The sequence below is a fragment of the Cibotium barometz genome, chromosome 51, assembly GCF_041138505.1.
Source record: "Cibotium barometz isolate CiBa-2024 chromosome 51, ASM4113850v1, whole genome shotgun sequence".
Lineage (NCBI taxonomy): Eukaryota > Viridiplantae > Streptophyta > Polypodiopsida > Cyatheales > Cibotiaceae > Cibotium > Cibotium barometz.
The window spans coordinates 46,030,557-46,056,229 of record NC_141096.1 but is presented as its reverse complement, the minus strand read 5'-3'; the positions used below and the strand labels follow the sequence as shown (position 1 = coordinate 46,056,229).

The 25,673-nt window shown below is 48.7% G+C and overlaps 1 protein-coding gene across 1 annotated transcript in view; it reads right to left on the bottom strand.

Moving 5' to 3' along the window:
* The window catches only part of LOC147609684 (protein SUPPRESSOR OF MAX2 1-like), a 29,667-nt gene extending 6,922 nt beyond the window's left edge, over positions 1–22,745 (bottom strand). The window contains exons 1-2 of the mRNA XM_086788041.1: positions 20,709–22,745; positions 20,079–20,448 (exon numbers count right to left, since the gene is read on the bottom strand). Coding sequence (XP_086644167.1) covers positions 20,079–20,448; positions 20,709–22,021 — 1,683 coding nt within the window. The 5' untranslated portion in view covers positions 22,022–22,745. The remainder of the gene's footprint in view (positions 1–20,078; positions 20,449–20,708) is intronic.
* Positions 22,746–25,673: the final 2,928 nt, after the last annotated feature.

Genomic DNA, 25,673 nt, shown 5'->3' with positions numbered 1-25,673 from the left:
TGCTTTGAGGTACAAGGACTGCTGTACTGGTGCGTTAGACTGCTAGGGCTGACTGAAGCAAAAACGCAGGTTCTCAAGGCTCGAGAAGCAAACGCAGAAGCTTCAAGAGGGATGGATTAGTCTAGGCTGAAGGCGGGGAATGCTCCTCATGCTGAGGATGAAGGTGCCTAGCTCACTGAAGACTGAATGGGAGAACTAAGCCCTATGCAAGCCTATTTATACTAACTAGGGGCTGGTCAAGTTGGCTGGTCATTTATTTAATAAAGTTTATATTTATAAATGACATTAAATGCTAAATAAATACCATAAAATATGGAAAAAATACCAGATAAATCCTAGTAAATTCCCTAAGGTTTCTGGGATGTTCTAAATGATGCACTGGCATATGAATGCATATTATGCAGGATGCAAAGTGCTTTCTAATGCAAACCCTAAGGCTTCTACTAACTCTACATGCATGAATGATTCTCTCCAAGTGGGTTAAGGGACTTGACTGGCTGACTAACCCGCTAAGGCTGAGGAATGACTTACGTAGCTCGTGCCTGACTTATCCTGGACTGAGGATGTACAATGGGATCACGGCATACGACAAATATCATCCTACTAGGTTCTAATAATGTACAAATGTTGCATTGCTGCTGATAAGCCACTTTGTCACCATGCACTGAGTGCAGAGTGCATGTGACAAAACTGGATCCAAGGAGAGAGGCCAACACTCAAGAGGTGTCTGTGCATTCACCTTCTCCCTGCCCTCGGGATGCACATACACCTCTTCATCCTACTGATAGCGTCAACATGAATGCCATAGCGGAGGGGCATGATGAATCTCAACCCTCCAGCTTGGAAAAGGCCCAATGTGTGGGCCAAGAATGCACATGCCTTGGCAAGACAATGGCGAGAAGCCTATGGATGTGTTATGTACCTAGATCCCTAATCTATAGATTAGTGTCAAGGTAGTCAACTATCTCCTGAGTCTTTCTTCCGCTCCTCCGTATAGGGATCTAGAGTGAAAGAGGATGCAACTAAAGCTTTCCCATCTCCCTCTGCTGTCTCACCAAACCCACCAATGTTGCCTGCATAACAACAATGGTGTTGGTAAGGTTCGAGATCTGCTCCTCAAGCAAGGTCATCCTTGCGTCAAAGTCTGTAAGCCGGTCATCCTTGCGTCAAAGTCTGTAAGCCCAGCGGGGCGTGCCGTGACAGACTCAACCACGTGTCCAAGAGATAAAAATATAAAGATATAGAGAGAGACGGGGGGAGAGAAAAGGGATTGGGGATCTTGCACAGTACACCGCATTGAGCGGGGAACAAACCCCACCCCCTTTCAGGAATTTATTCAAGAACAATCCATGGGCACGCTGGCCAGGATCAATACAATCAATGAATACAAAACAAACAAATATGCCAATGTAGGATATCCAAACCGATGTCGATGTCGATGTCAACGTACAAGATCTCTGATGTCGAGCACACCACGGGGATGACCCACAAGTATCTCTCACCGGGCTAGTACCAAATCTAAATCCAATGAATCCAAATCCAAGTCCAAGTCCAAGTCCAGATCCAAGTCCAAGTCCAAATCCAAGTCCAAGTTCCATAACCAAGTTCCATGTTCATGTCCAAGCTTCATCCCCAAGCTATATGCCCAAGTTTCATGTTTATGTCCAAGCTTCATGTTCCATGTCCAAGCTCTATGCCCAAGTTCTCCATGTCCAAGCTATATGTGCAAGTCCAAGAAACACTCGCTCATCCCATGAGTAATCTCCACAACTCCTATAGCCTTGTCCATGAAGAAAACCATGGAAAAGCTCTTTCTCGCAAGTGAGTGCCAACTTTCGCGCTTCGCTCGGTTGCATGACCAATTTCATCCCAAGAAGTCATCCTCTTCCTCCTCCACTCAAGAGGGGGCCCTTGTGTCCAATACCACCTCTAATCAAAAAGAACAAGGAAAGGGGTACAGCAACTCAAGCCTCTCGGCAACAATACTGATTCCAAAAACCCTGCATCAACACCCATTCTCCAATGGCAAAATATTCCCAAAAAGAATAGATTTTGCACTTATTGCCAAATGCCTGGACATTTTGATAATGAGTGTGTTTTTAAATCCAAGGAAAATAGAGGCAACACCTCCAACACCACTACCTCCAACCACCAAAACAACCAAGGTGGTAGCAATGCCCCAAATTGGAGATCAAGAGGGGGTAGTATTCCAACACCTACTCTATAGAGCTCCCCGCCAAGGATCCAACAACAAGGCAATGGTTCGACTTGGCCACGATCCTCTCAGTGGCGATCCACTGGTCAGGTTGCTCAAGCCCCACCCTCCCAGTCAGTTTCTTTCACCACCCCGGAAGAGATGTCTAACTGGTCTTCCCTTACACCTCATCCCAGCCCCTCGGCCAATATCACTTAGGTCACATTTAAGGCTGACTCTGGCCACTCCTCCAGAAGGAAGAAGAAACAATGGCCTAGACGAGGCCATCCGCCGCCGCGGGCGAAAGCCTCTGCCTTCATTTAGATCTGTCAGTTACCTGACAATCCTTCTATGCCTATCATTGAGGCCCATCCAATTGTAGGCATATGCTCACTTATGGTAGTGCTATGTGTGAACAAGGCTTAACCAAGGGCACTTTTTCCCATGTGGTTTTTCCCCTTGGATATCAAGTGTGAGGACACTCTACATATAATATTTCGTACTTCTATATTATATGGATGTGGCACACATGCAAGGGTAGACTTGCATTTTGTGCATACCACACTTTCGGCTCTCTCTCTCTCTCTCTCTCTCACACACACATTTCTGTGTGTGGGCTTCTCTATCCTGCACCTAACCCTAATGTGCTGGTTTGTGTGTGTGAGTGTGTGAGTCCAACACCAACAATTGGTATCAGAGCTGGGAGCTGGCCCTGGAATTCTGCCCCCGGAAAACCTGCAAACTGTGAATTTCCGTCCAAGACTGTGAAATTCCGTCCAAGACTACGAACTTCTGTCGCTGCTGCTTCCGTCAGCCAGTTCCGGCCACCAACAGCTAGCGGGAGCCAACCGCCGCCGCTCAGCCCGCGGGCGGCACCTCCTGCTCCAACCGGCGGCGATAGTGCAGCCAGGACCACCGCCTCCCATCCGCCTTCGTCCGTCACTGCTCCATTCGGGCCGCCCATAGCCGCCGCCGCCGCCGCCCCTACTCCCTTCCGGACGCCCAGAGCCATCAGCAGTTATCGCCTCCAACACGTGCCCAGCAGACAACTCCCGCCTGTTTCGGCTTGCCTGCGGCCTTCGTCTGCACCTCCATGCTCGCCCTACGCCTGCCGCCTCCGTCCCCTGTTCGCGCCCAGCGCCTACGCCTCCGTATGCGGGTGGTCACACCAGCCAGCCAGCCAGCCCACGGTGCCACACCTGTACCTGGCCGATTGACGCCAGGCCCATTCCGTACTATGCCATTCATCCACGCGCTAGCCTGCCAGTACTTTTATTTCAGAATAAACAAAAATAAATAAAAAGGTTGCAGGCATTCTGGTGCAGGTTCAGCAATCTTTTGGGGTTTGCCAAAAGTTACCCTCTGCCAAAAAAATTGCAAGTGGTGCCATTCAATTTGTTTGGTTTGGAATTTGGGGGTTTTTCCAAATTGAGGTCAAAATCAGCAAATTGAACCTATTTCAGTTGCAGAAATTTGGGGCTTTTGTGAAAATTGGCCAATTAAATGCACATTGAAGCAATTGGAGTGCATAAAAATTGGGGCTTTCGAGATTGGAGCATGTAATTGGGCATTACAACTGTGATTTGTCGAGTATGTATATACATTGTGTGTAATTGGACAATTTGGTGCAGGTTTACACTTGCTTTGGTTTGCAGGCATACATTTGCACAGGACATTTGGTTGCCTGGCAGTGCACATTGGTGCTTGGTTTGCTTGCAGGTTGTCAGAATATGCAGCGGAAATGATATCCAAACTTGGGTAGACAAGAGCAAGTAGACTGCAGAAAATAATCAGCACAAGAAACACAGAGAGATGTGTGTAAACTCTTCTCTATACACAAGATCCCGGAGATAACTGAATGAGAAAGTGGAGGAGGATGGGGGGCAATATATACAAGCCCATGAGGGCAGTCGGCCAGCTCTAAAAGAGGCCCACGACTGGACAAAACCCACGACTGCTGAAAAACAGCAGTCGGCCAGCATCTGGTGCCCCACGTCTGCACAGAACAAGTCGGCCAGCACTCAGACAGCCCACGACTGCTACAGATGCAGTCGGCCAGCTTCAGAGTGCTCCTGGCATCACCTGGCAGCCCTCCAGCCACTAGGAAAAAATGGGAAAAATACGGAAAAAATACGGGGAGTGTGGAAAAATGATATACGGGCGGGCACACCCACAACAGAGGCCCTGGTGTATACAAATAGACAGGAGATGACTTCTAACACCCCCTCTCAGCTCCTGGCTGTGTAACCAACCCCAGGGAGCTGGAGTGCCGCCTGAGCGTAGCCTGAGGTAGAGACTTCGTGAAGAGGTCCGCCGCATTGTCCTCCGTCGAACAATAAAGTAGCAAGATGTCACCCGCCAAGATCTTCTCACGAACAAAGTGATACTGTATCTCTATATGCTTGGTCCGGGCATGGAAAACCGGGTTCCGAGCAATAGCTATACAACTCTGGTTATCACACTGGATGACTGTGGGCTCCCTCTGTGGAAACCCCATCTCGCCAAGCAGCCTCCGCAGCCATACAACCTCACAAGCAGCACCACAAGCAGCCCGATACTCTGCCTCTGTCGAAGAAAGGGCAATAGTCGGCTGCTTCTTGCTGCTCCAAGAAACCGCTCCTGAGCCGAGGGTAAAAGTGTATCCTGAAGTAGATCTCCTCGTGTCTGGATCTCCTCCCCAATCTGAGTCACTCCAACCTTGGAGCTTGACTCCATTCCCTCCTATGTAAAAGAGTCCCAGATCCTTCGTACTCTGCAGATACCGCAAGATCCGCAATCCTGCGTCCCAATGAGTCTTCAATGGCGTCTGCATAAAAGAGCTCAACAGCCCCACGGAGAAGCTCAAGTCCAATCTGGTGTTCAGCAACCAGATCAATGAACCAACCAACTTCCGGTACTGCGAGGCATCAACTGGCTCACAAGGATCTGTAACGGTTAACTTTGTGTTCGGGTCCATCGGCGAAGTAATAGGCTTGCAGTTCTCCATCCCAAAGGCCTCAAGCAACTCATGAACATACCGCTGCTGAGAGACGAAAAACCCCCTCTGGGTCTGCCAGATCTCCAATCCCAAGAAGAAGTGGAGTAAGCCTAAGTCGGTCATCTCAAACTCCTTTGACAAGGCAGCCTTCGTCACTCCAATGTGCTCCACATGACCGCCGGTGAGAATGAGATCATCCACATAAAGGATGATGAGTGTGACCATGCCGCGTTCCCGAAAGAGATACAGGTTCGGATCTGCAACCGATCTCTGGAATCCAGTCCGAATAAAGAAGGAATCAATCTTTTGATTCCAAGCCCGCGGAGCCTGCTTAAGACCATACAAGGCCTTACGTAACCTGTAAACCATCCCTTCCGATCCTGGAACAATGAAGCCTGGAGGCTGCTCAACGTACACCTCCTCCTGCAGGTCACCATTAAGGAACGCCGATTTTACATCCATCTGGTACACGGGCCACCTCTGAGAAGAAGCAAGGGCAAGAACGGTCCGAATCGTGGTCATCCGCGCTGTCGGTGCAAAGGTATCCTCGTAGTCGATGCCTGGCCGCTGAGCATAACCCTTAGCCACAAGCCTGGCTTTGTGTTTGTCCACCGACCCATCAGCCGCGTACTTGGTCTTAAAGACCCATTTGACACCAATGACTGACCGCTTCGACGGCCTCGGTACCAACTCCCAAGTGTTGTTCTTCTCGATGGCGTCAAGTTCCACCTACATGGCTTCCCTCCAAGTATCCTGTGAAAGGGCTTCCTTTACGGAAGTGGGCTCTTTATCCCGTATGATACGAGACATAAGAGCATAGTTCACCTGAAGAAGCTCCGCCGTGTTGCTTTTATCTCGAACTCGATGTGATCTTCGAGGGCCGTCCTCTGTGGTCCACTCGGAGGGTAGCTCCGTGACACCTGACTCCTGAAGGGTGTCCATCAACCACCTAGGTACTCGAACAGATCGTGGAGCCTCCTGTGGTCGCGGGGGCTCAACTCCAGCTGCGGGCTCAACCTCCTGTGATGACTGAGGTGGATCAACTGGAGTGGTAGACTGGGAATCATCATCAGACTCTGGATCTCCAAGAAGTGGCGGCTCCTCGACAGTGGATGCTGGAACATGCTCGTCAAAGACCACATCCCGGCTGACAACAATCTCGTTCCTCTCTGGATCATACAACCTGTATCCCTTGGAAAGAGAGTTATACCCCACAAATACCAGCTTGCGGGACTTGGAGTCAAGCTTCCCCCTCTGCTTCTTCGGAATATGTACATACGCGTCACTCCCAAAGACACGGAAGTGCGAGACATCGGGTTTCCTGCCAAAATATGCCTCAAATGGAGTCATATGGGGTACAGAAGTCGTCGGAGAGCGGTTAATGGTATGGACAGCTGTCGCCACAGCCTCACCCCAAAGTGGACGAGGAAGATCTCGATGCTCCAGCATGGTCCTCGCCATCTCCACCACAGTCCTATTCTTACGTTCAACAACTCCATTCTCCGAAGGCGATCCGGTATTGGCCAATTCCCTCTTGATGCCATGATCTGCACAAAACCGAAAGAATACAGTCGAGGAGAATTCCCCTCCTTTGTCAGCCCTGAGAGTCTTGACCCGAAATCCAGACTCTTTCTCCACCATCACGTGCCAATCCTTGAACCGAGCAAAAGCCTGGTCCTTCTGTGAAAGAAAGTAGACCCACGTGAATCTGGTACAATCATCAACAAGCAGCATGAAGTAGAGAGATCCTCCCAAGGATGGTATCTGCTGTGGTCCACACAAGTCAGTGTGAATCAACTCCAAAGGTTTCGAAGCCCGCGTGGAAGCCTGCTTCGGAAAGGATTCCCTGTGCTGCTTACCACGTATGCAAGAACTGCAGCGTCCTTGCCTACTACCAACATCTGGCAAGCCAACCACCATCTGGTCCCGGAAGGCGCGCCGCAAAGCATCCACATTTAAGTGGCCAAAACGAAAGTGCCACAAGTCTCCGACCTGAGAGCCTGTCAGTGAGGAGAGTGCAGAGAGTTTGTAGATACCGTTCTCCACACCGCCTTCCCAAACAACTTTGCCTGTCTCACGGTCCCTTAGAGCAACTGAATGCTCCTCAAATTCCACCCGAAAGCCAGTCTTGCATACCTCATGCACTGACAAAAGATGAAAGCCCAGAGCAGGGACATAAAGAACACGGGAAGCATGCTTGCCCCCCTTGCCGTCGGGAATGATCTCCATCCGGCCCTCACTATGAATCGGAATAGTGGAGTTATCACCAATAAAGATACGACCTGACTGCCGCTTCAGATCCAGGAAGAAGTCACGGGATGGAGTCATGTGCCTGGAAGCACCACTGTCGAGAATCCATTCCCGAGTATCCTTTGCGGGGAAGCCAACTGCCTCCTCGCTCGAAGATGATGAATCATCGGAGTCCACCATCTCCAAGTGCACAAATGCCGGAGTCTTCGCAGCTGAGGCTGAGGACTCAGCACTCTTCCCTGTCCGCTTAGGGCACTTCCTCCAGTAGTGGCCTTTCTCGCCACAATCATTGCAAGATCTTTCGGCCTTTAGCTTCTCTCGTTCTGGATCAGGCTTCTTCTCGGAAGACTTATCTGGTGAAGCCTTCCCTTTGCCCTTGTTGGTATTACGGCCTTTCGACCGTTGGCCAGTTAAGGCCTCCGAACCTCCGCCGTGAGGAGGGTTCGTAAAACGTTCCTCCTGGTCCAAGACCATTGGCACAAGCTCCTCCCAAGTAATGGTGCTGAGCCTGCCACTCGTGATCAACGAGGAATAGAAAGCGGAATACTGACCAGGCAAGTGAGAAAGTAACGTGATGGCCATATCTTCGGACGATATCTCTTTCCCAGCTTGAAGGACTTCCTGCTGAAGGGCCTGTAGCTTGTTAATGTGTTCCCGCATCGTCGAAGACTTTGCAGGGTTCATAACCCGCATCTGCACTTCCAAGGATATCCGCTTCATGGGTGACACCCTGTTGTACAAAGAAGCCAAGTGCTCCCATATGCCTCTCGCCAGCGTCATGTGCTTCACATGGTTGATCACCTGTGGTGTGCAATTGAGGAATATAAATGACCGGACCCTGGCGTTGACACGGTCCCACATTTGTGCCTGTGCCTCTCGGTCCTTCCGCGCGGATAAAACCTCCCCTTCCTCAGCTTCCGGCCTTGGCACCCCTTTGATAATAAAATCAGCAAGATCATATGACTCCAGAACTGACTCCATCATGACCTTCCAGATGCCATAATTGGACCCGTCCAACTGCCGATCCACTGGGAACGTGGGAAGAGTCGGAATCTTCACGTGCTTCTCTGCCATCTCGAGTAAATCCGCCATCTCGGAGAGTAACCTGAAAGGGTGGGTGGGTGGGAAAAAATCTGAAAATCAGAATATATGCAAGTGGCTGTCCAGCCCCTCTGCCCGCCTTCCTCTTGCACCTTCACTTCCCGTTCAGCCCGAAACAGTCCACCGATCAGCAACCTGTTGCTCCCCCTCTTGCTCAGAAAAACGCCCAAGATCTGCTAGAGCCTAGGGCTCTGATACCATGTCAGAATATGCAGCGGAAATGATATCCAAACTTGGGTAGACAAGAGCAAGTAGACTGCAGAAAATAATCAGCACAAGAAACACAGAGAGATGTGTGTAAACTCTTCTCTATACACAAGATCCCGGAGATAACTGAATGAGAAAGTGGAGGAGGATGGGGGGCAATATATACAAGCCCATGAGGGCAGTCGGCCAGCTCTAAAAGAGGCCCACGACTGGACAAAACCCACGACTGCTGAAAAACAGCAGTCGGCCAGCATCTGGTGCCCCACGTCTGCACAGAACAAGTCGGCCAGCACTCAGACAGCCCACGACTGCTACAGATGCAGTCGGCCAGCTTCAGAGTGCTCCTGGCATCACCTGGCAGCCCTCCAGCCACTAGGAAAAAATGGGAAAAATACGGAAAAAATACGGGGAGTGTGGAAAAATGATATACGGGCGGGCACACCCACAACAGAGGCCCTGGTGTATACAAATAGACAGGAGATGACTTCTAACACAGGTATATTTTGTTGACATGGCACAGAATGCTACAAATGTATTTGGTGTGCTCACCCAGGAGGACAAGTTGGATGGATCTAACTACTCCCTCTGGAGTTTCATGATCCGTAATTTGCTGGTAGCCAAAGGGCTTTGGGACATCGTGTGTGGTGATGACTCGCGCCCACTTACCATATAGCCAGCCACACCTCAAAGGGGAGGTGCTCAAAGAGCTCCTCATGTAGAACCTGCTCCCACACAAGAGCAGAAGAGATGGGACTCTAGAGATGCACAGGCCATGTCATTGATAGCCCTTTCAGTGAAAAGGACTATTATTCTGCACATTCGTTCTTGCAAGACATCGAAGCTTGCATGGGACACATTGGAAGCAATGTATCAGGTACGCAACGAGGCAAGAGTTGCCTACTTGAAGAGCAGAAGAGATGGGACTCTAGAGATGCACAGGCCATGTCATTGATAGCCCTTTCAGTGAAAAGGACTATTATTCTGCACATTCGTTCTTGCAAGACATCGAAGCTTGCATGGGACACATTGGAAGCAATGTATCAGGTACGCAACGAGGCAAGAGTTGCCTACTTGAAGAGGCAATTGGATCTTCTTTCTATGGATGAGGGTGACTCCATGGCAGATCATCTCACCAAAGTGAAAGATTTGCAAGAACATTTGCTCAACATTGATTTGAAGATGGGAAGTGTTTGGTAAAAGACCCATCAAAGGGTTATGAAATAGTCACTTCTGGAACACGATACAAAGGCTTGTATAAGCTGGAGAGCTATGACAAGCGTACTTATGATGCAAATACAATGGCTGCCCACACTCCTGCTATGCATGATGCAGAGCTATGGCATGCTCGTTTTGGGCATGTAAATTTTTGGAGTTTGATGCTTATGCAAAAGCATCATATGGTTGATAATATGCCGCCTCTTGAGTCTCCATCAAGACATGTATGTGAGGGGTGTATTTTGGGAAAGATGCAACGAAAACCATTCCCCAAAGATAGAGCTGTTAGAGCTGAAAGTAAATTACAGCTCATACATAGTGATGTATGTGGTCCAATGCGGACACCATCCATAGGGGGCATCTTTACTTCATCACATTCATTGATAACTACTCCAGGTTTGCTTGGGCTTACCCCTTGAAAGCGAAAGCAGATGTGTTCACATGCTTTCGACACTTTGTAGCAATGGCTGAAAATATGTGTGGATGTAAAGTCCAAACACTCCGCTCAGATAGAGGTGGAGAATATATATCAAATGCATTCAAGGAGTAAAAACTGCAGTATACACAGAAAAAACAGCAAGCTTTTTAACACATACCGTTCTTCGACCTCTTCTTCTCTACCTACCGACTTGCTCGTTCACGAGGTACGCTCTGATACCACTGTCAAATCCCCACGGATCCTCCCTCGTGATCGATCTTGGTTCGAAACTCGAATCCTGCAAACAAACGAACAAACAAACAAGCAAGGGGGTGCAGGCCTGACTCACCTCCCAACCATGACAGCCGTGGGCGAGCCCACAGTCTTGGCTGTCCCCACCGAGCCACGAGCTGAGCTAACTAGGTTGACGTACCGACCAATCTTGTGATATGCGGAAGCTTCGGAGAAGGATCGGTACTTCAAAACTCAGAAAACAGCACTCTTTTCGCGACGGAATTAACGCACAAAACTGAAAGACGATGTGCAAAAAATAGAGAGAGAAGGGGGAGATGGAGAAGGACACAGTATTGGGTCCCAATTACCCTCTGTAGGGCCCCCACCACGGATGGTGTATTTGCTTTATTAGAATGATGTAAATCTGAAACAAATACAAAGTACTTGACCTTTTCTTGGCTGGAAAACCTGCCCTTGACCTTCAGTCCTTCACCCCTTAGCTTTAGCAAACCCTTGGCTGTCCTGGCCCTTGAATGCTTGAGGCTCTTGGTGAATTATGAGATGATCCCATTGAGATCTTGGCTTGGGCTTTTATACCCCTCCTATCATCCAGTCGGCCTGCTCATAACAGCCCCACGACTGAGTCTTGTAATAATCTGTGTTCACACTTTAATAAAGTGTTTTCACACCTGTCCAGCCTGCGCATGACTCTGGGACAGCCCCTGGCTGCTGGGCATGCTGCGCATGGGTGTGGGGACTGCCCCTACACCTGGCTGCCTACTGTCTAGGGCTTAAACCTCTGTCGGCTGCCTGTCCAGAGGCTCTGGAGCTGGCCGACTGCCCCTCCAGCCCTTGCCTTGGCTGGTGGGCAAAGTCTTGGGCCCTCCTGGCCCCTTGGGGGTGCTTCTACACCTCCCCCATGCCCATCTAAGTATGCACATGCAAACCCTTGTCCTGGGGTAGCCCTATGGGCTGTCCCCATCTCTACATGCAAACTACATGCCTACAGATGTCTGGCATCCAGTTGCAAACCAGATACACAGCACATCCGACATCATTCCAGAGGGAGACTCACAGCGTGGACTGGCACTGCTTCATGTGCAGGACAATGCACACCTGACCTTGGACTCATGTGCAGGACAATGCACACCTGACCTCGGACGACTGAGATGGATCCCTGGCTGACTCGTCCCGGACTGGGCTCACATGGGACCAGTTCACCATCCCAGGTCCTGCACCTTCTGTACAGAAATGTCTACGTGGCATCCAAGTGTGGGATGCACGTGACATCCCCTTTTGCTTAACTTGACGGAAGCTGCATAGCCTCCAAATAATCCGTCAATAAAGCCGGATAATCTTCGAAAAATTCCTTGTCGAGCCATACCGCTTCATGAGTTCCTCGGTCTTGAAACTTCGTGAGGAACTGTCGTAGTCTTCGGCCTGAGCCATGCTTGAAACGGTGCAGAAGGATCTGTTCTGGAACCATTACTTCTGCTTCATCAATAATGTCTGGTTCCGCTTCGTCTTTGACCTCTGAAGGGGGTGGACCTGCATATGGCTTTAACCAACTGACATGAAATACATCGTGCATAGTCCAACTCGGAGGTAGCTTTAACTGCATAGACACCTCATTAATCTTTTTCCGGATGGGGAAAGGTCCGAAGCTCCTGAAAGACAACTTTGGGCATCGCTTGCCCACCTGCTTCAATCTTTGCTTCATAATCCGAAGATAAACCCAATCTCCTTCCGAAAACTTCATGTCCCTTCGGTCTTTATTGGCCTGTCGAGTGTAGGCCTCTTGCGCTTTAGCCAATCTGTCTTTGACGGACTCTAGGATCTCCTGGTAAGACTCCGTCACTCTGTTCGCCTCCGATACTGAAGACGACGTCCTGGTTAACAACGACTGGAAAGGTCTTCCAAACGCTGCCTCATATGGAGTCCTGTCAATAGCTGAAGAAAAAGAGTCATTTAAAACAGCTTGAACTAAAGGCAAAAACGATTCCCACTTACCTTGCTGATCGTGGACATAACACTTCAGCACATCAAAGGCCAACTGGTTGTATATCTCTGTCTGGCCATCTGTCTGTGGGTGGAATGCACTGGAAAAATTCAACTTAGTACCAAAATTATCAAACAATGCCCTCCAAAAATGACTGGTAAACTTGGCATCTCGGTCTGACACTATGGTCCTAGGAATCCCACCAATCGGGTACCAATGCCGAATGAAAAGCTGGGCAACATCTTCGGCGGTCACATTGGCCCTGCAAGGAATAAGCATCACAAATTTGCTGAACCTGTCAACAATAGTCAAACACTGTGTATTGCGCTTACTCGGACTGGGAGGCAGATTTGTGACAAAGTCCATCGAAATGTCTTGGAAAGGACCCTCAGGAATTGGCAAAGGCTGTAACAACCCTATCTTCTTTCCACGAGGAGCTTTCACCTTTTGACAAATGTCACAGCGTTGTACATAAGTAAACACATCACGCCTCATCTTTGGCCAATAACTTCTCCAGAGTCGAATTCATGCCCCTATGACCACCTGTAATGGCGTCATGGGCATCATGGAGAAGAACTGCCCGGAATGATTTCATGACACACAGTCGGCCTTTGTAGTAAAGCCAACCATCGCGTATCAGAAAATGGCATGGTCCTGTGGCATCCAATGCCTGTTCCCACTGTGTACCGAATTCCTCGGCATTCGCATACGTGTGCTTCATGTCTTCTAGTCCTGTACCAACAAGGTCTAGTCTAGTGGTCTGAATCGCAGATACTTGTCCCTTCCTGCTCAAAGCGTCGGCCACTGGATTGGCCTTTAATGGAAGGTACTCAATCATTCCACCGAACTGCTGGAATATCTGACTCCAGCGGTGTTGTCGATCACTCCACTGTGCACTTGGCATTGTCTGAATCCAGCGCAATGCCTGATGGTCAGTGCGAACCTCGAAGTCACGGCCATACAGGAAATGTTTCCAATGTTTCAAGGCCTGAATGACTGCTAGGAGCTCACGATCGTAGACTGAGTATCAAATTGTGATGGACAATGCAAAAAATTGCAAGAATGCCAGTAGAATCTTGAAGCGACGGTATCCACACATTTTTTCGGCGGGCAGTAACTTACGAGACATGTAAGCTACTGGATGACCATTCTGTCGCAATACACCTCCAATCGCATCGGTGATCACCTGAAATGGTTCGTCCCATGAGGCAAGGGCTAAACAAGGCGCTTCTGACAAAGCCACCTTGAGGTTCTGGAATGCCTCCAACGCTCGTGGAGTCATTCGAATCTTTTGCCTCCTTGTTTTCACTCCCTTTAGCAGATCGGTGAGGTCTGCCGAGAGATCAGAAAACTTGTCAATGTGGGTGGAATATGCCTGGCATATACCCACAAATGATCTAATGTCATAAGCAGTCTGAGGTACTTCCCAGTTAACAATCTCGGCCACTTTAGCCGGATCAAGTCGAATGCCTTCGGCACTGATTATATATCCCAAGTAATGTACCTGGAACAGATAAAATTCTGACTTCTTTTCATTGATATAGAGCTCGTTGCTTTCCAGCAACTTAAGGACTTTCTCCACATCAATGTCATGCTGCTCAACTGTAGCTGAAAATATGAGTATGTCGTCCAGAAATATGAACACACACACTCCGATCAACTCCCGGAAAATACGCATCATCATGCGGTTAAATGTAGCTGGGGCGTTCGTCAAACCAAATGGCATGACCACAAATTCATAGTGGGCCCGTTCTGTACGGAAAGCTGTCTTGGGGATGTCCCCCTCAACAATCCGAACCTGGTGGTACCCACTCTTTAAATCCAATTTAGAGAACACCTTAGCTCCATTCAGCCTCTCGAGAATATAGTCAATTCGAGGCATCGGGAATCTGCTTTTGATAGTCAGCTTGTTGAGTGCACGATAATCGACACACAACCGAGAAGACCCATCTTTCTTCTTGACAAACAGGATCGGTGCTGCAAACGGCAACACGCTGGGGCGGATGAAGCCAGCTTGCAACAATTCTTGGAGTTGGCGGTCCAACTCCGATTCCATTGCCTTAGAAAGGCGATACGGAAACTTGCTCGGGGGTTCCGAGCCTGGGAGGAGGTCAATCTTGTGATCCTCCGGTCTGGACGGGGGAAGCTGGGGAGGGAGACTGTCCCGAAGAAAAATCTTCTGGAACTTTTCATGGAGAACCGAGTACTTTTCGGAAGCACTGGCCACCGTCTGGGCTGTCTGGATGTAAATCATCGCACACTGTGCGCCTTTCCTGACTGCTCGCTTAGCCTGCAAGTGGCTTATGAGCGGAAAGTTTGGAATACCTGGCTCACACTTAATGGTCACAGGGGTGTTTGACACATTCCGATCAATCTGGAACGTGTGCTTGTCCCACTTGACATCAGGGAGAAACTTGTGAAACCACTGGATCCCCAAAATTATGTCTGCTCCTACAAGAGGGGCAACCATAAAATCACGCACGAACTCTATGCCCTGAATGACTAATTTAGCACCTAGAGCTTCATACTTGACGCTCGTAGTCATACCTGTGCTAAAACCCTCAACTTGTTTGTCCACCGGAGTGAGCTCGAAACGGGCACGCCTAGCGGCCTCTTCCGTGATCACATCCTCCGTGCTGCCGCTGTCAAACAAGACAACGACTCTCTGGCCACCTATGTAGCCAAAGGACTTGAGCAATTCGTTGCGCTCATACTCCTGGTCATGGGCGCCCTTCTGCTTATCTTCGAGCTCCCGGCTAATAATTGCTCCAACTGAAGCACCGGGGGTTGAAGAACTAGGGGTAGCCACTGGGGTCTGTGTGGGAGCTGTGCTCACCACGGAAGCTGTGGAGGCGGCGGCGGCCTTTGGAGGCTTCTTCGGACAATCCCGAGAAGTATGTCCTTTTGTGTGACAAAAGTAACATCTACCCTCCTTCCTGTACTGAGCAAGCTCCTCAGCACTCAACTTGCCACCTGTCTTGCCTGCCTCCGCTTTCTGGTCTGGAGTAAGCTTAGACGCATTGTTCGAGTTCTTGGAGCCAGAGGCTCCCGGGCTCTGTCCTGGGGAAGACCCCGTCTGGTTCTGGCTTTTGCCCCCCGAGGTGTTAGCCTTGGGAGAAGCCGGCTGGGAAGTCTTAGGCTTGCCACCATTGTGTTTCATTTCTGCACTCTGCGCAAGCGAGAGTGCGTCCTCAAAGGTGGCTGGTCTAAACATACGCACCTCCCATTGGATGTGCGTGTCCAGGCCATACAAAAACTGCCCTTTCTTGTCCGCATCAGATAAGCCTAATTGTAGACACAAGGTCGAAATTCTATTGGCAAACTGAAGGACTGGTTGCGCGTTCTGACGCGCTCCCCTGAACTCGTCTTCGAGTCGCTCAAGGTAGTGGGGCGGTAAAAACCGCTGCTTAAGGTCACGGACGAACTCGTCCCACCCATAAGCTGCCATACCTGATCTGGTGTGGGCATGAGCCCACTGAGTCCACCAAGGAATGGCCTCACCTTCCAAATACCAACTGGCTAAGATCACTTTGTCAATATCTGATTTCCTAACTGCGGCAAAGTAAGCTTCAAATTGATGTAACCATGAATACAGAGTAGTGGGATCGAGTTTACCATTATACTTACTGAAGTTCATTTTCTCGGGAAAATGATTCGAGGGCGCCGCCGGTGTCAATCTGGCGTCCAAAGCTCGGAGGTAACGCCCGTGTTCCACTCGTCGCATGGCTTCGTCTTCTCATTGTCGAATCTCCAATGCCCGTATCTGCATCTCAAGCAAGGAGCTTGACTGCGGCTGTGACCCCTCGAGAGGGTCCCTGTGACGAGGATCTGGTATCTGGGGTACGGAAGGAGAGGGAGGAGGAGATGGAAAACGCGACGCTGGAGAGCGAGAACGCTCCTCCAGAGCCAAAATCCGCGCCTTCTGCTCGTCCAACTTGGTTGTCTGGTCTGCGATTGCTCGCATCATCTGCTGGAACATGTCTTGTACACTCAAGCTGGGTGCCCTAGCTGGGCTGCCTGGTGCACTCTGGTCCCATGGTTCTGGTTCTCTCTCGTCGCCAAAGCTCGCCATAGCGAGAATATGCAGTTCCTTTCCGGAACGCAATCTGACCATCCACTATCTGTGTGGGAGACTTCCGGGGGCTTCCGGGGGCTTCCGGAGGCTAAAAACCAACCGTCCTTCGAGGGACAGGAGTCACTCCGAAAGGGGTAGTCCACCGGCGTCTAAAAACCAACCACACGAGCGAAAAATTTTCTGGTTTTCTTTGCTGAATCTTCGTCCTTGAAGTAGGCTCTGATACCACTGTGATATGCGGAAGCTTCGGAGAAGGATCGGTACTTCAAAACTCAGAAAACAGCACTCTTTTCGCGACGGAATTAACGCACAAAACTGAAAGACGATGTGCAGAAAATAGAGAGAGAAGGGGGAGATGGAGAAGGACACAGTATTGGGTCCCAATTACCCTCTGTAGGGCCCCCACCACGGATGGTGTATTTGCTTTATTAGAATGATGTAAATCTGAAACAAATACAAAGTACTTGACCTTTTCTTGGCTGGAAAACCTGCCCTTGACCTTCAGTCCTTCACCCCTTAGCTTTAGCAAACCCTTGGCTGTCCTGGCCCTTGAATGCTTGAGGCTCTTGGTGAATTATGAGATGATCCCATTGAGATCTTGGCTTGGGCTTTTATACCCCTCCTATCATCCAGTCGGCCTGCTCATAACAGCCCCACGACTGAGTCTTGTAATAATCTGTGTTCACACTTTAATAAAGTGTTTTCACACCTGTCCAGCCTGCGCATGACTTTGGGACAGCCCCTGGCTGCTGGGCATGCTGCGCATGGGTGTGGGGACTGCCCCTACACCTGGCTGCCTACTGTCTAGGGCTTAAACCTCTGTCGGCTGCCTGTCCAGAGGCTCTGGAGCTGGCCGACTGCCCCTCCAGCCCTTGCCTTGGCTGGTGGGCAAAGTCTTGGGCCCTCCTGGCCCCTTGGGGGTGCTTCTACACCTCCCCCATGCCCATCTAAGTATGCACATGCAAACCCTTGTCCTGGGGTAGCCCTATGGGCTGTCCCCATCTCTACATGCAAACTACATGCCTACAGATGTCTGGCATCCAGTTGCAAACCAGATACACAGCACATCCGACATCATTCCAGAGGGAGACTCACAGCGTGGACTGGCACTGCTTCATGTGCAGGACAATGCACACCTGACCTTGGACTCATGTGCAGGACAATGCACACCTGACCTCGGACGACTGAGATGGATCCCTGGCTGACTCGTCCCGGACTGGGCTCACATGGGACCAGTTCACCATCCCAGGTCCTGCACCTTCTGTACAGAAATGTCTACGAGGCATCCAAGTGCGGGATGCACGTGACAAATCTCCTCCTCGTGACGTCCCGTACCGCCACGAAGCTGCCCTCGCGGGCCTCGAGATTGCTGCCGGCCTCGGCTGCATAAAGCAGGTGCACGTCTGCACTAGATCCAGGCTCCAAGACCATAGAGCTCTCACAAACTCGCGAGACTCTCTATCATACAATAACTAACCTTGGCCACCCTTTTATAGGCTCTTGGCCGGTCATCGGGCGTCCACACTTGGCCGCCCGCCCGTCCATACTTGGGTGCCCGCCCGTTAGTATTTCCCTAACTCAGCTCATCAATCAGCCTGCCTAGTTCCAAGCTTCCCCAAGCCTCGAAACTAGTCTTGCATGCGTATAGCACACGGTAGATACGCACTGTGCACATGACATTCACGGGCGGGCATCCCCTTACCCGAAACTACGCATTGGTTAGGCAAGCATGAAAACAGCATGCAATTTCAATTGCAAGCAAGCACATAAAGATGTTATGCAATGCAGCATTGGTATGGACAATCCCCCTTCATGAAACTATACCAAAAAAAATATACGTACTCCAGGCAAGTACACAAGGTACCTGACCCAATGGAACACCAATCCTCCACGTATTTCCGGGCATGTACACACAAGCACAAGTCCCAGCGGAAAGCCAAGTCCCCGCTATCACATGAGTGGCATCAATCCCCGGCATATGCAACTGCCATGTACGCCAATCCAATGTACGTACATAATGAGAAAGCACGGGTGGACCGATTGGGTGGTAAATGGAGGGTTCACACATGGGTTAAGGGTGCTAACAAGATGAGGTCTAGAGCTTAATAAAATAAGCAAGAAAGCTTATAAATAAAGCAAGGGCCATTGCTATATAAGTGATCTTGGGGGCACTTATGAGTTATTGAGGTATCCACGTGGTAGACACGAGGGCTACCTAGGGCGTGCAAGACCTCATGGCCATGGGACTGCAATGTGGGTGGTTTGGGGCCATCGGTACCAAGCAAGCTCGCGGCAATCAGACCTTAAGCTCGAGGCACTAAACCTATGATTGGGTGGTGAATCATTGGCCACAATCTACCGCGGTCATGCGATGTCGGGTCTTTGAAACCTCATTTCTAGGTCAAATGATCCTTGGGCATGGTCTATGGACCCTTACAGGTTGATACAAGAATATGATTGCTACTAGTGAAAAACAATTATTCCAATTCATTAATGGACAAGGAGCACAAAGTGTGGCATGGAAAGCCTTGGCCATCCAAAACAACTCAAGTCAACACCCTCATTTCAGGGCTACCCCATTCCATCCGAAACCAACTTTTCTCTTTGGTCTTGCACAAAAGTGTAGTATATACTTCACTCAATAATCCTTGCACACGTAAAAAGGTTTAAGAAACACTCCCCAACCAAGGAGATAATGCACACAAGACGGAAAAATCAATTCGCTGCTTTTTGTGTAGAGGGAGGAGAAGCATGCAACATAGCTATGGGAAGAACAAAAAGCTTGTTCGTTAAAAAGCACCCAGAAAAAAAAAATGCTAGAAAGAAAATTAACCAGTTTTTTTCACAAAGTAATAACCGTATAATGCACAATCAAGTTGGTGTCATAACAAGGACTTAATGCACATATAAGCTATGGCTCTAGACACCTATAGACCTCCAACTCGGGGGGGTGAGCCTAAGAGGCTGAATGGTTGGGCAGTGAGCTGGATGCCAGATTCCTCATGCTACTCAGTATTAGAAAGCTAACCACTGGTAATCATGCAGGACGTGGTCCTTACAGGTAAAGCAGACAAGATCACAAAAACCTCCAAAGTGCACATGATCTGCAGCATATAGGAGGGTATGCTTTACTCCACTAATAAGCATACAACAAGATATGAGGAAGCTACCAATGTCCTCCCTCTCAAGAGAAGTTCGGTCCTCTGCATGGAGCCATCTGACTCTCATGCTTATCACAGCCTGGAACCGAAACAAAAGATAGGAATGCCAAAAGTTTGTAACAGATCACAAGGGAGAGAATACATCAACGGAATTGCACTAACGTGCAATGACAGCAAGTTATCACCAAAGCCATGATTCATGAAAAAAATTCTTTTGCCTTATGAATGTAGAAGATAGCTCACTAACCTCAATAGATGAAGCAACAGAAGCTGTGATGTTTGTGCTGCTGCTGGGAAGAGCTTTTTGGAGCCACAAGGGCAGCACTGGCTGTGTGGTACTTGCAGACTGCACAGTCTGATCAACAGGGGGAACTTTACTAGGGGTTTCGACTGAAGAAGAACAAGATTGGGGTGAATCTGACTGCCCAACTTCTTTCTGTTCGCGAAGCAGCACAGCCTCTTTCTCATACTTTGTCATACAATCAGAGCAGCAGGTGAGCTCTTCTCCACCTTCCTCATCAGGTGAACTCAATTTCAAAGCTGTAACAGGCAATGGAAGTAGTGACAGCGTAAGTGAGGAATCTGTAACATTGATGCCAGCTTCCTGCATCCTGTACCTGCAGTCAGAGCACACTTCTTAGAAAGAAACACTTCAGCATTACTAACCAGACACTAAGTGTCAGCCCAACACTGCAACAAGCTTTTGAGCCAAGCTGATCTACGTTATGAGGAAAACTAGTAGTATATACAGGCTCCCAAACTTAAAACGATGTGCACACACAAACTGGATCTCTGTAAAAGACAGGAAATACCACACACAGGACACTTGAGGCAAGTCTTCATTTTCCTTTCTAAAGAGTATATGGTGTGCAGTAACCTGGAAGAGAGACTTGATTGTCCTGAGGCACCAACAGGCACTGGTTGTAGCTCCCACTGATTCTCTAAAGCTGGATAAAAGACTTGACAACTATGGTATGTTTGATTTGTAGCTGTGCCTATCAACCAAATACACCCACAGTCTTGATGCCGAGCAAAAAGTTCCCTTATTTCATAGACTGCATGTTGCGCAGGGCAGAATCCTGAAAATCGAGATGCTGAAGCCTTCAGCTGTAGCAGCCACTGCAAATCCCCCAAATCAACAACTGCACCTCCAACGGATATGAGCTCTCGCACAGAATTGTTCAACTCCACGAACCGTGCCTGTAAATCCTCCTTGGAAGCACTCATCAGGGTCATGAATGAGAGCTTTGCTGAGACAACTTTGACACCTTGGAGTTGCTCAGGCACATCACCTCTCTCCAGATGCTGCGCAACATCCCTGATGACAGTATCCACTCTGACCGCAGAGTCCCCCACTAGCACAGGATTCCTCCTCTTTTTCTTCATCAGGACATCCAGCACTCGCCTGCAATCATCACCTCCACTGAGTAGCGATTCTGTGCAACCAGGCTTTAGGAGAACAGAGTTCATATAGGGTGACTGTGTCCTTAGAGAGCGAATGTGAAATTGGGTATCACTTCTTTCCTGTGACAGACCGCACCCAGTGTATGGAGACAGGTGAGGAAGGGCAAAACTCCCAAATATGGATGGTGTACCTCGAAAGGCCATCTGATCAATGGCAGCAGCACCCAAGGGAAGGCGGACAGCATCTGTTACACTGTGAGTGATAGAATGATGAGTAGCCATGAGGCTGACCACATCCTCAAGGTGGTTCTTCACATCAGTACTATTAAATCCAGCTTCCCGCATGACGCGGCTGACACTGGGGTCATCCAGGATGGAGATGACAAGCTGCTCCAGCTCTACCTTGACAGCCAGGAGGGGCTGCTGTTGCTGCTCAGGGCAGCCTCGCCGCTGGTGGGCCTGGGCACGCTTAAGGGCTGCCACAAGGGCATTAGAGTAGGAGGGCTGCCCACACGGAAGGGGGCCTGGCGCGGCCGGAAGTCGCTCCAGCGCGATGTTGAAGCAGAGCTCAAGGGCACGGCAATGGGGCAGGTGGGAGGGATGCGGGTGGGTCTGGAGGCAGGCACGGCGCAGGGGGCTGCTGGGCGCTACAAGCATAGTGGCAGCCACATGGAGGGGGGTGGCTTGAGCGTGCCCACGCTTGCACGCCTCCGCCACTGCGTGCTTCAGGATGGCCGCTGCCTCGGGGGTCAGCGTTTGCTGCACCGTGCTAACTCCAGCTCGCATCTTGGCAGACCACCACCACCTCCTCCTCCTTCCCCTCTACGTGCACCACCTCCTCCTCTTACCCTAACACCAAGCACAGATCCCACAAGGCCAAGCCTTACAAGAATTCGGCACCAAGACTCCAGCAATCGCGTCCAAGACTGGGGACCAAATCAGACCTCCTCCACCTGTGCCATAACCTTTGCTTTCCGAAATGTGCTGCTAACGATCCGTCGCAAGATGCACCTTTCTGTGCTTCGCTCAACTCCTGCTACTGCTACTGCTACTGCTACTGCGAAATGTCAACCCCTCTCTCAAGATCCAAGCGAGTTTCCAGAATTTCATTGAATACAAGCCTACTTCTTCATCCCAAACAACACAACAAAAAGCCACTTTCCTCCAAGGTAGCCTCTCCTCACACCCGTAAGTAAATGATGCCCAACTTTCCCCTCCTCTTCAATCAATGTCCATCTCTACCTACCTCAAACGCGATCATGTATAGGCGGCCTAGAAGTACTGTACAGTTTCAGTTCACTTCTCCCTCGGGAGCTCGTGAGTCGTGATGGGGAAGGAAGGGAAGGGGAGGGAGTCGTGTGAACGCGTTACCCGGTGATCCCGAATATTACACCTCCGCCTCCTCGCCGCCTGCACGTGTAGGCCCCAACGCGGCAACCCTGGTCCCTACCCAATGGTGCGTTGGGTAAAATAGGAATGGCTTCCTTCCTTGCTGTATGTACTCTACCATCTCTATTTAGTTTAGTATCTTATTTCCCGAAGGTGAATACCACACGTGTGACCGGATGTACGTGGCAGCCCAGTAGGGTACGAACGAACATGTCCTCGGCCCCATGGCCTCAATAATTACGGCTTCAAAAAGGAGAAAGTACTAACTCCTTATCAAAAATCTGGCTGCCATTCTATTTCCATCTCTCGACTCTCCAAAAAATATCTTTGTTCCATAAAAGCCATCCAAGTTACAACTCCGTTCAAATCATTATAAGTCATTCTTATAAAAAGGGTCCTAACCAGCAATCTTCACCAAGCTTGTCACAAGAAGCCGTTCTACGAACACGGCTGAAGTGGAGTGGTTTAAGTGGACGAAGTCCTAGTCGGTGGTGCAGGTTCGATCTGTGCTCTCTACAGTGTTGCACATCCTGTAACCATAGTTGGGTGTGTGAGTAGTGTATATAAACCGGTGTTTCTCACCAAAATTTAGGAAACGTAGCCGTTTACACATTGCCCCCATCCCCCAAATTTTAGGGGGAAAGGGTACCCCAAACCTGCCTAAGTTCGTGGATGGGGAGTCTCTCCCATCCATCTCCCTACATTCGAATTTCTAGTGTGCAAATTCATGGAAAAAACAAAGGAGGAATCCCCACCTTTGGGGGATCTGCCCCACCCCAGTTTGTGGACGGGGAGTCTCCCCCTTCCATCTCCCTCCCTCTAGATTTTTAGGAGAAAATTCAAAGTTTCCTAGATGCAGTTGTAAAGGGCCTAAATTACATGCTTGAGCCTTACACATCTTAAGTGGCTTTGGACCATTAAAAAGTGTAAATGTACATTGTGTCCCCTTCTCCACACCAAGAGTAAATAAAGGAGATCTCTATTCCTTGTTTGGAGAATCTTAGTCTATCCTATAATCAATAATAGTATCAAGCCCATACTGGAATAGAGTTGGAAAACAAACAAAGTATTCTTTGTGAAACTAAATAAAAAATAAATAAAGCCCTTGACAATGCATATATTCATTCCAGAAGGCAGCAGGACATTCTAAATTGAACATCTTATTGGGGAGAGTGTTGTATGAAAAATTTCCAACTAGGACAAGATCTCTAAATAGGCAAAAGTTATTGATTGTTGTCCCTTGTGCTGTAAGTACAAAGAGGCTCATTTCCATTTACTTTGGGAATTCCAAGTAGTACGAGCCCTATGAATTGGAATGAAAAATTGGATAACAACAGCTAGGATGAAGGAGGCCATGCAACGAAAGCAAATCTTACCATGAGACTAAAAGAATGAATCCAACACTAGAGGGAGTATGGTATTGGATTAGAGCAATAGACAAACAAATCATATAGGAAAGCAAGAACAATCTCATATTTAGAAAGCTTACAAGAATTCAAGCTGAGAAGATACTACAAGTGGAAGTAGTAACTAAGAGGTTTGAGGAGTATGCCAAGGATCTCTCCCATCAAGACATAGTAGCCAAAAGTATAAGGGAAAGGCTTGTTGGGGCAAGAAGTGAAACTAATGGACCTTTACACATGCCCTTGCACATACATACATGTATGTATGTATGTGCATACATACATACATACATACATACATGTATGTACACACATACATACATGTATGTATGTATGTATGTACATATGCATACATACATATATCACATGCATGCAAAAATGATATATGTATATATGTATATACATATGTATACATACATATATATATCATATGTACATACATACGATATATATATACATACATATATATATATATATGTATGTATGTATGTATGTATGTATGTATGTATGTATGTAACTATAAGCAGTTCCACTAATGGCATTGCCACATGTGTTGATGTTGTGGAGTTGTTGGCCATGTGGTAGGTAAATGGGTGAAGCGGCTAAGTGGGCAAGACACATCAAATGTCCCACCTACCCCCTTGCATCACACACCTAGCGTACCCAATCTACCCAAAATCCCAAGAAATCCCCCCCCCTCCTACTAAAGTTCATCCGCTTGGGAACACCTCTCTCTCTCTCTCTCTCTCTCTCTCTCTCTCTCTCTCTCTCTCTCCCCCCCCCCAGAGGGGGAGGTGGCTCATAAAGGGAACCCAAGGGGAGCAAAAGGGGGGAAGAGTGGGGGGGGTGGTGGATAGAAGAAGAGAAAGGGAAGGGGTAATGTAGAAGGGGTGCATGAGGAGGTAAAGGAAGACATAATGAGGAGGTAAAGGAAGACATAATGAGGAGGTAAAGCAAGATAGAATTATGAGCTAGGGAGGATCATAGAAAAGCTTGAATTTGAAGCAAGATAACGACACACTCAATCAAATAGATTCAATGATAAGCATAAACAAGGCTCTAATTGTGTTGGAAATCAGCTATCAAATGAGTAAGTAGTACATTAAGCTATATCCAAACAAGGCATCTTCAAGTCCACAACTACCTCCATGATTTCCTCCATCAAGGGTAAACCTAATTCTTCTCATTTATGATTAGCTACATGTTTTTTGAAATCTTAGTGATGTTTCCATGATTGAAACAACACAATGATGAGTGATTAGTGGAACTAACTTTGCACTTGTGTTGGCAAAGCAGTTGATGTGAAAGTCTTGAAAGCGTAGAAAGCAATGGTGATATATATTCGCTTCATAGTTAATTTCCCATTTTACACAACATATGAAGAGCCCCATTCTCCAAAGATGTGACTTTTAACCTTATAGTAGTCTAAGGGGTATTTTACATTAAGCAGTATCTAGATAGATCCTAAAAACTTAAAAAAGATACACGGAAGCTTAAACCACTGCTTGAATGGGATCATGGGGCTATTAATGGAGCTATAATCATTGATGGGCTGGAGCTTTGGATGGGGTCCCAAGCTACTTTGTGATGTCACCTCCTCATGCTTAAGTTTTGTTACTTAGCTCTGATGTTGAGATGCACATTCA